At 44.2% G+C, this 14,220-nt stretch overlaps 1 protein-coding gene across 1 annotated transcript in view; it reads left to right on the top strand.

Annotated features, from left to right (window-relative positions):
* The window catches only part of LOC126045592 (peroxidasin homolog), a 46,252-nt gene that overhangs the window by 8,544 nt on the left and 23,488 nt on the right, over positions 1-14,220 (top strand). Inside the window, exons 2-5 of the mRNA XM_049816951.1 lie at positions 1,893-1,964; positions 9,745-9,816; positions 10,070-10,141; positions 13,023-13,094. Of these exons, the coding sequence (XP_049672908.1) occupies positions 1,893-1,964; positions 9,745-9,816; positions 10,070-10,141; positions 13,023-13,094 (288 nt within the window). The remainder of the gene's footprint in view (positions 1-1,892; positions 1,965-9,744; positions 9,817-10,069; positions 10,142-13,022; positions 13,095-14,220) is intronic.

Here is a 14,220-nt window from a genome sequence, read left to right as displayed (position 1 = left end):
TGAGGCTGCGGAGAATAGTCAGTGTGTTGTGTTATCACCTTTGCCAATGTTTAATTGTATTTGGCTTTATGGTGTCAGCCGTTGCCTTGAAAAATCCATACAGATATCCTCAAATTCACATCAGCAGGGAAGAGGGATATGTAACACCTTCCAACAAGAAGAGCAAGAAACGCGCATTTGAAGCAATGCAAGTAAAGTCAAACACTCCAGAAAATGTCAAAGGTAAAGTTACTGTTAAAAACTGCAATTCCAAAGGGTCATCCTTTGGGACCGCAGTTTGCACTGGACAAATGGTGCTTGTAAATTACAATTCCAACACTTTTTTTGAAATATTGAAGCTGTGTTCCTTCCTGCCCTCTAACTCTTCTCTGTGCAGTACTTGCCACTAAGAAAGGGGAGAGACTTCTCACTTCATTAGTCTTTTCATTCCTTTATGCAAAGTTGCAAAGTTAGGCAGGAAAACACACAACAGAAAAGACAGCGTTCCGCTGGCGTGTGTTCTGTTGCATTCAGTGATAACAAAGGGGTAACAAGGCAGAGATTTAATTATTTCAGTGTAACCTGAGTTAAGTAAAAATACCATGCATACTCTGCCTAAAAAGTAAGAAAATTTAGTGGGAATTTTTTAACGTAAAATAACTAGTTTGGCAAACTGTTCAGCTAAAGAAACATTACATCTGAAGATTAAATCATCTTTACTTACTGTGTATCCTCTTCTCCAGTACTTGCTCAAAGATGTTTCAGCCCCCTCGGATACTCACTGTCAGTTCAAGTTTACAGCCACCTGCAATGAATGCACCTCTTTCTAATCTTAATTTTATAACAGCTGCGATTCTTGTTGATGCCTGTTCTAAAAATAAGTGTTAAACTTCTAGCTATTTCTAGAATTCTTTCTTTAAACTCTGCCTCCAAATGCTCTGTAACTTACCACCAGAATGACAGGCAATTCAGCATGTTCATGTGTTGTTTTGTCTTAAAGCAAATGCCCTTAAAAGGCTGTCTTAAACCAAGAAATAGCTGTGTATTCTCTAAATGTGATAGATCAGGCAGTGTGGGAGAAAAAAAAAAAAGCAACTTCACTGTTGTGCTTTGGATAGAAACTAGCAGCAAAAAACATTTGTCAGTCTTTTGTGATTTGTTATAATAGGCTGGAAGGTGCCAAATCAATGCACATTCCCTATAGAAGTGTTTCTACTTGGTTAACCAGGTTAAACCACTTAGCTCTTATTTTATTATCTCATTAGCAATCAAAACCCCATGTTTTAGGGCTCCAAGTCAATGTCGTTACATGGACAGCCCTTGAAATTTGCCAGAATCCCCTGGACTCCACTAATTGTAATTGAAGTTGGCACAAATTTGAAATGAAGGCAGCGATAAGCTGTTCTGAGTCTTGGAGCATTGCGGAGCAGAATGTGAAATGCTTATAATATGAGGTTATTTAATCAGGTTTAACCATTTTAGGGTAAAGATAATTTTGCTAGTGAGCTAAAAAATGGGCCCACATGATGCTACACATTCCTCTACAAATCAGTATGAGATGCAAGTGTAATTGCATGTGAACTTGGGGTGTTGAGCAGCAGACCTTGTCCGGTGTTCATGGAAACGATCACTTGAGTCCTTTCAGTCTTTAGTTCTCCATAAAATTAAAATGAATTATGTAAACGTAGGCTTGCTCTGGCTTTTGGCTGACTTTGCAGACAACAGTAGACCCCAGTCATCATCCCCACTCCTTCTCCACTCCCTTCCCTGGTCTTTGTCTCCATTTCTCCAGTTCATGTAGGCCTGGTACGATAGACTCTCCTAGGAGCCCTCCTCCCTTCCTCCCTGGATGATGCTGATTGCTAATGGTTTGTTTATATCACGAGTGCACTGATTGCATTTTCTGCTTTCAGAGATTTACGTTTCAACCACATCAAGGAGATACAACCTGGAGCCTTCAGGAGGCTGAAGAACCTCAACACGCTGTAAGTTCCACTCGGTGATCCTGCAGTGAATTTATCCACTTATTGCTTGTGTCAGTACTATCCCCCATAATGGCTTAAAGATGGCTTTGGTCTTTTAGTTATTTCAGCCAAGTTGTGCATATCCAGCTAAAGCTTTAAAATTCTCTCTGTTCTACCCTGGATCATGTTTCTTATCCTTTTTAATTAAATGTGCAATTTAATAACTTGCATTTTGGCAATTAACTTGTCTTTTAAAAAAAAAATTAAAAATCCTAATGCGTATGGTCACTGCCTGAGGATGTTTCAGCAGGTATGGCTTTAGAGTAGCCTGTAAAAACAGTTCTGGCTTGGGATCAAGATAGCGGAGGGATGCATTAAGATCTTTGTCCTTTCTATGACCTCCTCAAATGCATAAACCACATTAGTTGCTCTACATGACATTGACTGAAGTGAGAGTGCATCCTTCCAGATGCTGTCTTGTCCCTACGCCTTGCCCTAGAATAAATGCCTACAACTATCCTACTGCAGCTAGGAATGGGAGCAGAAAGCAGTTCCTTCAGTCTTGCATCCCAGCCAGAGCAGGCACACTCATGTCAATCTGATCTACTACTGCACTAACAAGTTTCTCAAAGGAAATAGTGGGAGCCTTTGCTGCTTCTTGCCGCTGTAAGGCTGAGGGTTTGAAGATAGATATGAGTACATCTGCACTGTGTTGCCAAGAAGTTGAAAACAAACCAGCTCCCAAATCAGGAACAGAAGCTGTGTCAGCACAGTGTTGTGCTGGATGTAATTGGCCTGTTGAGACTCAGATCTGATTATTCGAGCCGTAACATGGCGCTAACAGCTATAAGATTTCCAGGTCCAAGCTCGAATCTCTCTGTGAAGCAAACCAGCTAGCTTGGGAACCTCCACTGCACAACAGACATGCTCAGATTTCCTGGGTTCGTACATTCATGGTCCCAAATGGCAAGAGAATGTCCAGATCGTTTTTTTCTGTCTGACCTTGAAAGATCTGAAGTCCCTGATCCTATAAAGATGGCAACGCTGAAAGAAGGAAGACCTGGGCAATAAGGAATTCAGTCAGTTGTAAAAAGTTGTAGGAAGTGTGGAAATACAGCAGGACTTTTATCATAGAGCCCTGTTCAGTAGCTATCTTTTAAAAATTGGCATTTGCTAAAGATCGTTCCACTGTGTGGGGGGGACTGATTGGCTGACCCATGACTGCAGGATGCTTCAAAGTACCCTGGTCATGGCCCAGGCTCCTGCTCACAGGACTGGTGGTCAACTAGTGGACTGGTAGAAAACTTTATTGCCAATGATGCTGTTCATTCAGACCACAAGAACAGCCCATATTAGTCTCTCAAACAGCACCACGTGGTACTTAATTACCAAAACTAATAGAGAGAAAGGATACTTTGGATGGATTTCTGTCACTTGAGATAGGGTCAGATGGGGTGATAAATGTGAGTAAAAAATCTAGAGAGAAAATAGAGTCTGAGTCCGTAGGGTTTTACCTTATCACAAAGCTCTACTGAGGCATCTTGATCTCCAGACCTGCTCTTCCACCCCTGAAGCTCTCCTGAGTCGAGAAAACAAACCGTTCCAAATTATGTCATCTCTGTGAGATGCAGACAGATGTTTGGCAGACAGCTCGGCAGGACCGCCAGGCTAGTTTCAGCCGAACCCTGGGGAAACTAAGGATGCTGGCAGGCCTTCACTTGGAGAGATGCTCCACCCAACCTGCGGAGCCTTGTAAGAGATCCCAGTTTCTGCCCTGCCAGTGTCTTGGTCTAGGCAGGTCCCTGCCATCTGCAAGACTTCTGCTTCTGTCTTTCTGACTCCTGCCACTCTGTTTAAAGCTAGATATAGATACACAGCCTGCCTGAGGTGGAAAGACCTGTCTCTTTACAATACCTGTTCATGCTCCATGAATTTGTCCCATTCTTTTTGCTTTCTGTCTCCACACCCTCCTGCACAGGGACATGATGACAGCAATCCCCTGAACAGATCCTAAAGGCAATAGGCATGAATGTTCCCCCTAACATCCCTAATCTCATGATTACGGATGCTGGGGCAGTTAGAGGAATGTGTTTTGCACAGATGGGGTGCAGACTCCCCTGCTCTCCCTAAATAGTGTCCTACGGCCATCATCAGAGCTGGAATACTGGACTAGGTGAAACACTGCTCTAACAAATACTGCATTTTTATATTTGAATTCTGAAAATCAACTGGTTTTGCAGATGAAACCTTTCCATTTAGATAGTACTTCATATGCTTGGTTGGATTTCCTGGTTTGGCCAGCAAACTGGAAAAATCAGTTATTCTCACACTTGTAGTAGTTAACTCCCACGGATGAAGAGCTTGATAACTGAATGAAAGAATGTCAGACCTCGCACTCTTAAAGCAAATTTCTCTCCAGGAACTTTTGTTTTTCCAATTCCCACATCAAAACTGACAAGAGCTAAAGAATTTGCTGATGTTTCTTAGATGCTAAACTTTTGCCTGAGGACTCGTATAGGTCTTCAAGTGATAAAGAGAATAAATCCTTTAAAATCCCTGAGAGACTTGCTGGGAAAGTTTGGCCAGAATATTTGAAGTGAGAGGTTTGGAGGACAGCGTAGTTCAGGTTCCATATGCAGAGCTCTGAGCTTGCAGCTTTCTGCCATGGGACTTAAATAAGTGTTCCTTAAGCAAATAAGTGCTTTTAAAAGAGCCTTTTCCTACAATGCTTTGGCCTGACAGAGGAAGGGCAGCAGATTCTGATGAAGCTTCTGTTCTGCATCTCCTTTTGGGCAGGATGGCTGTACTATATCCAAGTTTGACAGTTTATAAACCACCCTGATAAGGAAATCTTTGTCACCCACGTTGGATGGAGGGACGTGGGCTGTGAGACTGACAGAAGAGGAGCCTGCCATGAATGTCCAGTGGGGCTTTTCAACAGTTAAACCCTTCCCCTGCCTCTGCTCTCTTCTTTTCCTTCCCTGGTGCGGAGATTTGATAAATTACAGAGCACTACTTTAAAATTAAAAACAAGAGCCCTGTTTGTCTGTGGAAGAGATACAGTCATTATATGTGTCTGACTGAGGACTCCTGATACAGCACCACAGGTAATAAGCAATTATCCTAAATGCTGCACCACTGGGAGCTTGCTTGTCAGCCGTCTGCAATGTTGTGTGCATTGAAGAAGTCCTCGTGGACTAAACTTCTTAAGACTTGTAAAGGTTTCCTCATCCCTTCCTATTGCCTCTTCTCAGTTCCCATGCAGATGTTGCTGTCAGGATCTCCTCTGTGTATTTTTAAACTCTTAATATGTCCCCTCAGTAAAAAAAACAACCAACAGGGTAGCAGGGAGAGGGAGAGGAAAAAACTCTTGTATGCCATCCACAAAATACCCACAGCTCCTCAACAGCTGTTTCGCTTGAGCTTGCCAACGCCAGCCGCATCACTTAACCCACCATTAGCTCACAGCAGGTGGTGGACTGTGGAAGAGAGCAAACACATGGCGAGCCCGTGGTGAGGCATAGCATCTCATTGCTTTCCAGTCTTTGCTCCTTTAGGTCATCTTTGGGTGGGGATGGATGACGACACCCCTTGCATGACTGTCCCCTTACGTGTTTCCACAGGAGATCAGCACCCTGCCATGTTGACCCAACTGGTTGATTGCTGTATTTTCAAACCAAAGCCATCACAACCAAATGGTTGCTGCTACTTGAGTCTGTCCAGCATTGTCTATAGAAATGTCCAGCCCTGGGACCAAAGCACTATTTCTTAACTTCCCCAGTATGTATTTTGTTCTCCTTGTAGCATGGGCACCCTAGAGAATAGGGACTCTGCGGAGACCCCATCATGGTATGTGCTTCTGCTTGTACGTTTGCCCTGTCAATGTTGTTGCTCACATCATATTCCTCTTTCTGCTTAGGTGAGAGCAAAGGGCACTTCTGGTGAACGCTGCAGCTCTCCTTTAGATGCCGTTTATAAGGGTTTCAGGGTGAATGACAGGAGTAACGTGGAGGCTATGTCTTGAACCCTCTAGTAGCTCTTGAGAGAATGTGTTCCTGTCAGCAAGGACGGGATGTTGGAGCTTGCTTGGATCTCAGAATAGAAGTTTCTCCCTCAAATGTGGGGAATGGCTATTCCAGATCATTCTGTCAACAAGGGAGAATGCATGGCTGAATATTAAACTCACATTTTCTCCCCCTTTAAATACAGTATGTGATGATTTCTATTAATGGGGGGAGGAAAAAAATAGCTGTTGTGTCACAACGACTGTAGCATGTGGTTTGTCAAACGAAGAGAAGAAAGAGTACACGGTTTGAGTCTGAATTCTGTACTGTCACATCATTTGATACATTCTTCAAATCCGAAAACGACTCATTTAATGCAACTTAAGCCTGTGCTTGGCAACCCGGAGAGAGGGTGGGGAAGGAGAAGGGAGGGGTGGTCGGGACATAAAACCTAAAGGAAACTGAATGTAAAGTGTTCTCTTACTCAATCTGGGCCAGATCTCATGGTGCTTGTATATATCAAACCTCCCAGAAGAAATTCTCAGGAATAAAACCTGTATGATTGAGTCCACCTACTCATTTGGAGCCCAGTTCACCAGCTGGCACAAAGGGGAATGCCACATCGTTTTGCTATCTTTTGATAAACTCCAGGAAACGTACTTCTGATACTTTTAATTTAGCTTGTTTTGCTACAGGGTATACTTAAGATGTGCATCAATAATGATCTTTCCAGCTTCTGTCTGCCAGAGCATTTATTGCCAGCATATATGGTTAGCAGTAGGTCTTAGCTTTCAATCCTCTTTAACATTAGCAGGAATTTGGGCAGTTTGCTGTTTGATAGTATCAATATCCAGGTCATGGCAGGATTTTGCACACTCCTCTGCCGGAGTGAATTGCACAGAAGTCGAGGAGTAGACAGCTGTGCACAAGCCATCTAAAGTCTTTCAAGAAGCCAGATGTGCTGTCTTGTCTATGGATTTCTCTGAAAGCAGCATTTTGGAATATGTAGACTATGGTGGACTTCATAAATTATCTCACTTTTGAGTCTTTTCCAGGACATATCCTTCTATTACAATGGGGAATCCTGAGGCAGGAAACAGAGATGGCTTCTTCCATACGCATTTTAACCTTTAAGCAGGCAATGAACAAATTTTTAAGTGTCAGACGATGAGATAAGAGGCCTGTGTACTGCATGCCATCTGAACTTCCAGAATTTGTCTTGTTTGGCTTGCATCACTGATTACACCCCCTTGAACTGTCCTAAAGAGCCCAGACGACAAAACGCACTAGGTTAATGCTTTTAAATAGCACCAAAATGCAGTCAGACAACAGGTTGCAATTTGAAATCCCCCCCTGGACTTCAGTCCTCGTCCAAACTCATTGCCTTAAAGGGTCAGAGAAGGAGTCCAGACCATCGTGGTGCGTGAGGCTGTTGGCATGACCCTACCTCCAGGACCTGCTCGCCTGGTCGTTGTCTCGTGCCCGCTGTGAAACGGGTGGCTGGTGCCAGCTGCGTGGCAGGGGACGGGTGCTCATGTCCATGGGAATGATGTCGGAGCTGGCACCCGTCTATCAGCCCATCTAGCGTCCTCAGAAGTGGGGCCAAGGATCAGATAACAGAGAACAAGCTGCCTTCATCCTCCTCTGGCTGAAGATGAAAGCGTGCTGATAGAGGGCAGGGAAGGAAGCGTGCACGGTTGGTGCCTGTGTTGTCTTTGTCCTGTGGGTAAATAGACAAAAGCCCTCTCCTGTGCTGCTCTCAAGCAGTTATTTCCAGTCCTTGGGTGTTCAATCATCAAATAAACCTTTGGGTTGGTGTTCAGGGGCTGTATTTCCACTCAGCATATCTGGCTGTCAAAGCAGGATCGTGTGTTCCAAGGACTTGACATCATTTTTGCATCCTTATGAGTGAAATCGGGTTGTTTAACCTCAGCCGTGTGTATCGAGCCATTGCTTCCAGCTGTGCAGAAACTTTGCAGCAACTTTCTGCCTTAACCTCTTCGGGCTGCTTGTCCACAACGCTGGCAATGTGGGGTTTGATAGTGGTACCCACATCCATGGTAGCAGGGTAGCTAATCAAGAGAGGATGGTCAAATCTCAAGGGTATTGAGATTTTTCTCAACCCCTTCTTGTTCTGACTTCTGAAGGTTTCTTTGCACTCGAGTTTCTGAAGTGCTTTTTGGACCCTTAATGTAATACTCCACCTGAGAACAAGCTGGTGGAAAGCTGGTGTGACTCAGGTGCCTGGCGGTAAGTTGCGAAGCTGCCGTAACACGTGTGTGTTTCTGACACCTTTTATCTTTGCATCCCCAAGGCATTTGATTTTATCTTCATCTTCTTTTCCCACACGTCTTCTTCCATTTCTCCCCACCTCTTCATCTTTTCTCTCTATCCTTTACCTGTACAAACTGTTCTTCCCAGGAAGGGACCTTTGCTTGTAGTGCCAGAGGCTGACTGATGCGCTGCCTACCCTATTTTCTCCAGCAAAGGGGAGCAGAAGATCAGGCTTCTGGGACTGCTAGGAAAGTGCTGAACTGTCTTCTCACCTGCTGTCTGGTGGCAGATCATTCGTGAGGAGCGTAGCTACCACAAAGAGGAGCTTATAAAATAGAAAATTTACATCCAATGCACGTATTGAATTTGACCCCACATTGTAAGGTCTGGCCGCTTGCAGAGGGAATAGCAGTTTTTCCTACAACACTAGAAAAACAAATCTTTGCAGTACACAGTCGCAGCTCTCCTTTCCATCCACATCTCCATTTAAGAATTTTAAAAATGAGTGTAGCCACTGAAATCCTTGCTCTGCGATATTCAGCTATAAGCCCCACCAGCTCTGTGGCTGCAGTGAGGTTTGCCAGATCTGAACATCAGTGGGATCCCACGGCGAAAGACCCATAGGAGTGCGGTTGGGCAGCCACGATGAATAGTTAAACGTCGTATATTAAAGAGCTATTTATAAGTGATTTATTTCGTTTTCTCGGTGTTGGGCTTGGCAGTGGTTGCAGAAGAGGTTTTTGTAGCGTTCAGCTGCGTGGTTACCGCTGTTGCACACAGCATGGTTATTACAAGGTTGAGCTGTGTTTCTGGTCATTGGCACGGGCCATCATTTGCATGCACAGTCATGGCAACTGCACATACAAGTCGGAGATTGCTTGCCAATAAGATGTTGTCCATAGGTTTTGTATTAAAATCTGGCAAAAGGCTCTCTAGATCGAAAGAGGCTGTCTCTGAATAGCCTCAGGAGCCAGATCTGTATTTATTTATTTGTCATGTGCACATATTTGTATACAAAGTGATTAGAACAAAGCGTTACCATTTTATAACTCCTATAACTCCACTGTGAACTGGTATTTTAAACTGCATTTGTGCTTTTAAAAACTGGCTCTGCACGCCCCTGGTCACACGTTGTTGAACACAACTATGCATCTTCAAAACCTGTTGTGGTTGTACAAGACTGGCAGCAATGATTTAATTTCTCCCTCCCCTCCACTTCCTTCTGCCTGTCTCCCTTCCCCTCATCCCTTTCCTGGCCAAAATTGTAACTTTGGGGTGAAAAATGCTGTGGCAAAAGGTAAAGAAAAGTCTTTGAACATTGTACGTATTGGAAGCGCTTGGCCCCTCTGGGCAAGAAGCCTTCTCATTGACTTAGCTGGTCTTTCATCTGCTAACCCCTTTAAATCTTAAACTCTGTGAAACACGAGCTCAGGATTTTTTAGTGGGTATCCAGGAACAGAAATACCACAAGTCTCACACGTGCTGAATTCACCAGTTGTGTTTTTCTTTCTTGATTTGAACAGGCTGCTGAACAATAATCAGATAAAGCAAATTCTGAGAAGATCCTTTGAAGATCTGGAGAACCTGAAGTACCTGTGAGTTGGTAGCTCAGTAATTTCTTAACCTCTTTGAAATTTAACAACCGGCTTCTAATGTTTGCCAGTCAAGGATGTATTTTCTGTCCTCAGAATTTCTGGATGTTCATGTCACAGCTATAAAATGTTGCCCTTGAATCGAATCGGCAAGCTCTGCTTTGGGTTGAGGTTCATAGTTGTTTCCTGTGTCGTCTTAAAACACAACTGCTGGTCAGTTAGCCTAATGCTTTTTTTCTTTCTCTCCTTTTGAAAGCTACCTTTATAAAAACGAAATTCAGACCATCCAGCAACATGCCTTCAACGGGCTCCGTTCTCTGGAACAGCTGTGAGTACAAATGAGCCTTGTTTGTTGCTGAAGGTGATGTGCGTAAGAGCTGATTTATTGGCTCCTCTGACCCAAGCGCTGTGTTTCCAGTAGAGGAGAGTACCAGACACTTAGCAAGGAGTAGGATGAGGCTTCTACTGTTTTATGATCCAGCTTTGCAAGACTACCCCGGCTTCATTTGAAAACAGCTGGTTCCAGTACTGATTTTGGTTAGTTAATGCTGAGGTCTCCTCCTACTGATGTCCTGTATGTTTTCTCCTGACCCTGAACCCCTGGAGCATAGGAAGAGCCCAGCTGTGCTTCTGATTCCCTTTACATCCAAGAACCTTAGGGTGGGAGGAGATCGGGGTCTGTAGGATGGCTTGAAGCAGAAGGCAGCTGGCCTGCTGTATTTATGTCTGCTGAGATTCCTGGAGCAGAGAGTAGGATCTGGCCCTTTGCTTGGATTGAGGGTGCTGGTCAAGTTTTTCTGTTATCCAAACCTTTGCTGAAGATGAACGGATGAAGTGCAAGGTGAGAGCTGGGGCAGCAGGGTGTTTGTGGGAGCGATGGTGGTGCTCGCATGCTATAAAGCATCTGGAAATTGCAATGGGGGGAAGATGATGGATCCAAACAAAGTAATGACCTTCCCTCCAAGCTGTGTGGCACTCTGGGATGAAAGGAGCCTCATGTGTTTTCCTGGCAGCTGGAGCCCATCACAGTGACACTCTAGCAGTCCTTATTTGCTCCCCTTCTGTGTATTGCAAATCTGTGTGGTTTATTCAATCAAAGAAGTTTTGTTTCGTTTTTTGACTCTTAGTGCTCCATGCTCAAGGTGAGATGGGAAGACTGAGATCTGACTCTTCCAAAGTGTCTTGCTAAATTGGGATTGGATTTTTCATGCCAGGCGTCATGATATATTATGTGCATGTGTGTAAATACATGTGTGCATGGGGAGAGAGTGTGAGCGTGGCTATTTGAAGTATAGGAATTATTTGCATCATTGGAGAATAGGAACCAAAGGTGAAACCTTTCTAATTCATGGATTGTTCCCAGCGGCAGTGTTTATAGGGTTGGAACGTAACTAAGGATTTTGCTGTAAAAGGGATAGGATCCAGCTTGTTCTCCAGGCTGACAGCAGAAGTGGACAGAGTATAACAGGAAGTTTCAGGCAAGCTTAATAATAGGTGTGCTACCAACCCTCTGTACAATATGGTTTTTCATCAGCCAGCTCAGCAAGGATGCCTGGGAGAAAACATAGGAAGCAGATACCGGCTCAGCCGTGCTTTGAGGGGAGATGATGCTGGCCACAGCGATATTTTAACAATAAGCGTTCCAGACTTGATGTCATGAATAAAAGAAAAAAACCCAACAAAACCAACAAACAACCCGCTGAAAGTCCCATCTGTTTTCAATCTCAGGCAGGCGTGGTTCCAAAAGAATTAGCTTTGCTCAAATCCTACCCCGTTTTCCTGTACCCTACAAGCCAGCTTTTCAAGAAAAAGTATAACCCGATTGATGGACAGTATCAGATGCTTTCCTCAAGGACCAAAGCAATGACAGCAGACATGTGAGACCCATTAAAGCACATATGTCTTTCCCCACTGTTGCCCTCCACTGCAGAATCTGAGTCACCATCTCTTGGTTTGCACTCTGATAGTGGACCATTTATCATGAATCCTTCCATTACGAATCAAACAGCCATGTGGCGGCTTAGGCAATTATTTCTCAACGCACTCAGCTACAATAGCAGAATGAGTATTTGTAGATCTGTGATTAATCAGTGTCTGCCGTGAAATTTATGCCTGTGTAAAAATAAGGGGGAAGAGTTTAGGCAACCTTGAAACCATACCAAAACGCATCTAAAGGTCAGGAACACGTCAGTTATGCCAGTGAATGTCACAGCTAATGGGAACAGGGAGTCTCAGGTATCATGGGGTGTTGCTCTGCAGATCCCAGGTTTCCTTTGCTGATGGCAGGGGGTGACCTGGGGCAGAGCAGAAGGTCTCCCAGGCCTCTGGAATAGCAGGTCACACTTGAGATCTTAGTGGAACTAAAAATATTAACCTGCATTAGCAAGAGCTGGGCTGTTCACATTAACGTGCCATTTAGATCCAAGTGTTGCAACTGGCTGAACCATCTCTGTCTTTGGAGACTGTGCCTTCCCTCCACAGAAAGAGAATAGCCTGATGGCAGCTGTTCCCAGATGTTTCTGCTCTTGCTGGATGGATGCACGTGCTGGGAGCCCCTGTTAGAATCACAGATAAATTCAGACTGGAAGAGACCTTTGGGCGTCTCCAATCCCACCTTCAGCAGCAAGCAGGACCAATTTCAAAGGTTTCAATTTCATCAGGTTGTTCAGGGCCTTTTTCTACAATTTAATTCTCAGCAAACTCAGGATTCCACTCAGAAATGTTGCAGTTCCTAGGCTGGGAACAAGTGCCTTCTAGTAAGGCTATTTCTTCCTCCCCAACAATCCAAGGACGCGTTGGGGACTAGGGGAAAGGCAGGGAAAATTCCCATATGGTGCTCGGATAGGAGCAGCTGCTGCTGGCTCTCCATGGGCAACAGTTTCATCCTGGCACTTAACAGTGCAACAGGCAATTCAGAGTGATGGTGGTGGCCTTAGGCTTCAGGGAAGAGCAGAGCTGTTCTCTTTTCTGTCTGTGTTTTAGTTTATTAAGAGAGAGAGGAAATAATTGACAGGATAGGGAAAAGCCTGCATTGGCTACTGCATTTGCCCGTGGAAAGTGGATGCACTGAAGTGGATGCTGGCTTCTCAACATCTGCCCTGAGATGTGTGGTGACCAACTGGTGGGCATTGGTGGATTGATCTGGAAATATCTTCTGTCTTTTAAATTGCAATCTGTAAGCCTGCCCTTTGTGATTTTCTGTGTGACAGCTACCTGCATTTCAACAACCTGGAAAGTCTGGAGTCGGAGACTTTTAGTGACCTGCCTAAACTTGAAAGGCTGTAAGTAAAGATGGGACTTTTCTTGTGAGTAAGGGGGTGAGGAGAAGGGGAAAAAACCTTCTTTTTGTGTAACAGTTTCAGTAGCATGAAGTGTGATCTTCAATATGGAGGCAAATGCAAAAAGAAGCTTCCTTGAAGAAGGAGATTTTACATACTTGCCAAGCAGAAAGGTTACTGAGAATATGAAGGGAATTTCCCATGTTGTGTTATGTTCACGTTTCCACTTAAGTAGGGGTAAACCTGCAGAAAGCCCTACTGCTGGCCAAGCCAACTGAAATTTTACTCTGGCCATAAGGTCAACATTAGTCACTGTTGGGCAGTGTGTACAAAAAAAAGCGGGTGGAAAAGGAAAAAAGTCAGAAGAAAGTCTAACAAGAAAAACACGCGTCCTTCTTGAAAGCAGTTAGGAAACGAAGTCCTGTGTCTCTCGCTCCCCAGGATTACTTCTAGTAGTGATGTAGCCCCTATGACAAAAGTTAGCACGGTGGTTCCCACTCCATGGTGAAACCACCAGCCCCTTCTATGCTGCATGGAAATGTGCCTTATATCCGTACACGCAAGGCAAATAAAATCATGGTATCCAAACACCCTTAGGAAAATTCAGACCTGGATCAGTACACCACGACTGATCTCAGTCGCTGTATTTGATCCAACAAAAATTCTGGATTTAAATTTTAGAGGAGGGTTTGTCAGCTTCCAAGCTGGGCAACTAGGCTGAACTTGCATGTACATGTGTGTATGCAGACATTTGCACACAAGCTGTACTCCTTTTGTATTTCTTTCCTGTTCCACTCTCTACGAATATTGCTTCCTATCTTTTATCAATGGTCTCTTATGAGTTTTAGATGTAACTGGCATAAGTAAATTTCCCCCTCCCTTATGGAAATGGGGAGTTAATTATCCCATCTTGGTCCCCACTGATGCATTTTAGTCCAATCAGGGGTTGTTTTTTCTAAGAACTGGGGAGTCTTATCTGTGTGCTAAGACTTGGGAAGTGACAATTTATGTTGGCTTTGTTCAGAGGTAAGCCCGGCTTAGGCTGTTGTTATCTGAGTTAGACTTACTCATGGATTTGGGTTAATAACTGCATTGAGTCTAGGGCACGAGTTGTCTAGCATCTTCTGCT

Source organism: Accipiter gentilis, chromosome 14, assembly GCF_929443795.1.
Source record: "Accipiter gentilis chromosome 14, bAccGen1.1, whole genome shotgun sequence".
Taxonomy (NCBI): Eukaryota; Metazoa; Chordata; class Aves; order Accipitriformes; family Accipitridae; genus Astur; species Astur gentilis.
This window is presented reverse-complemented; position numbering and strand designations above follow the sequence as displayed.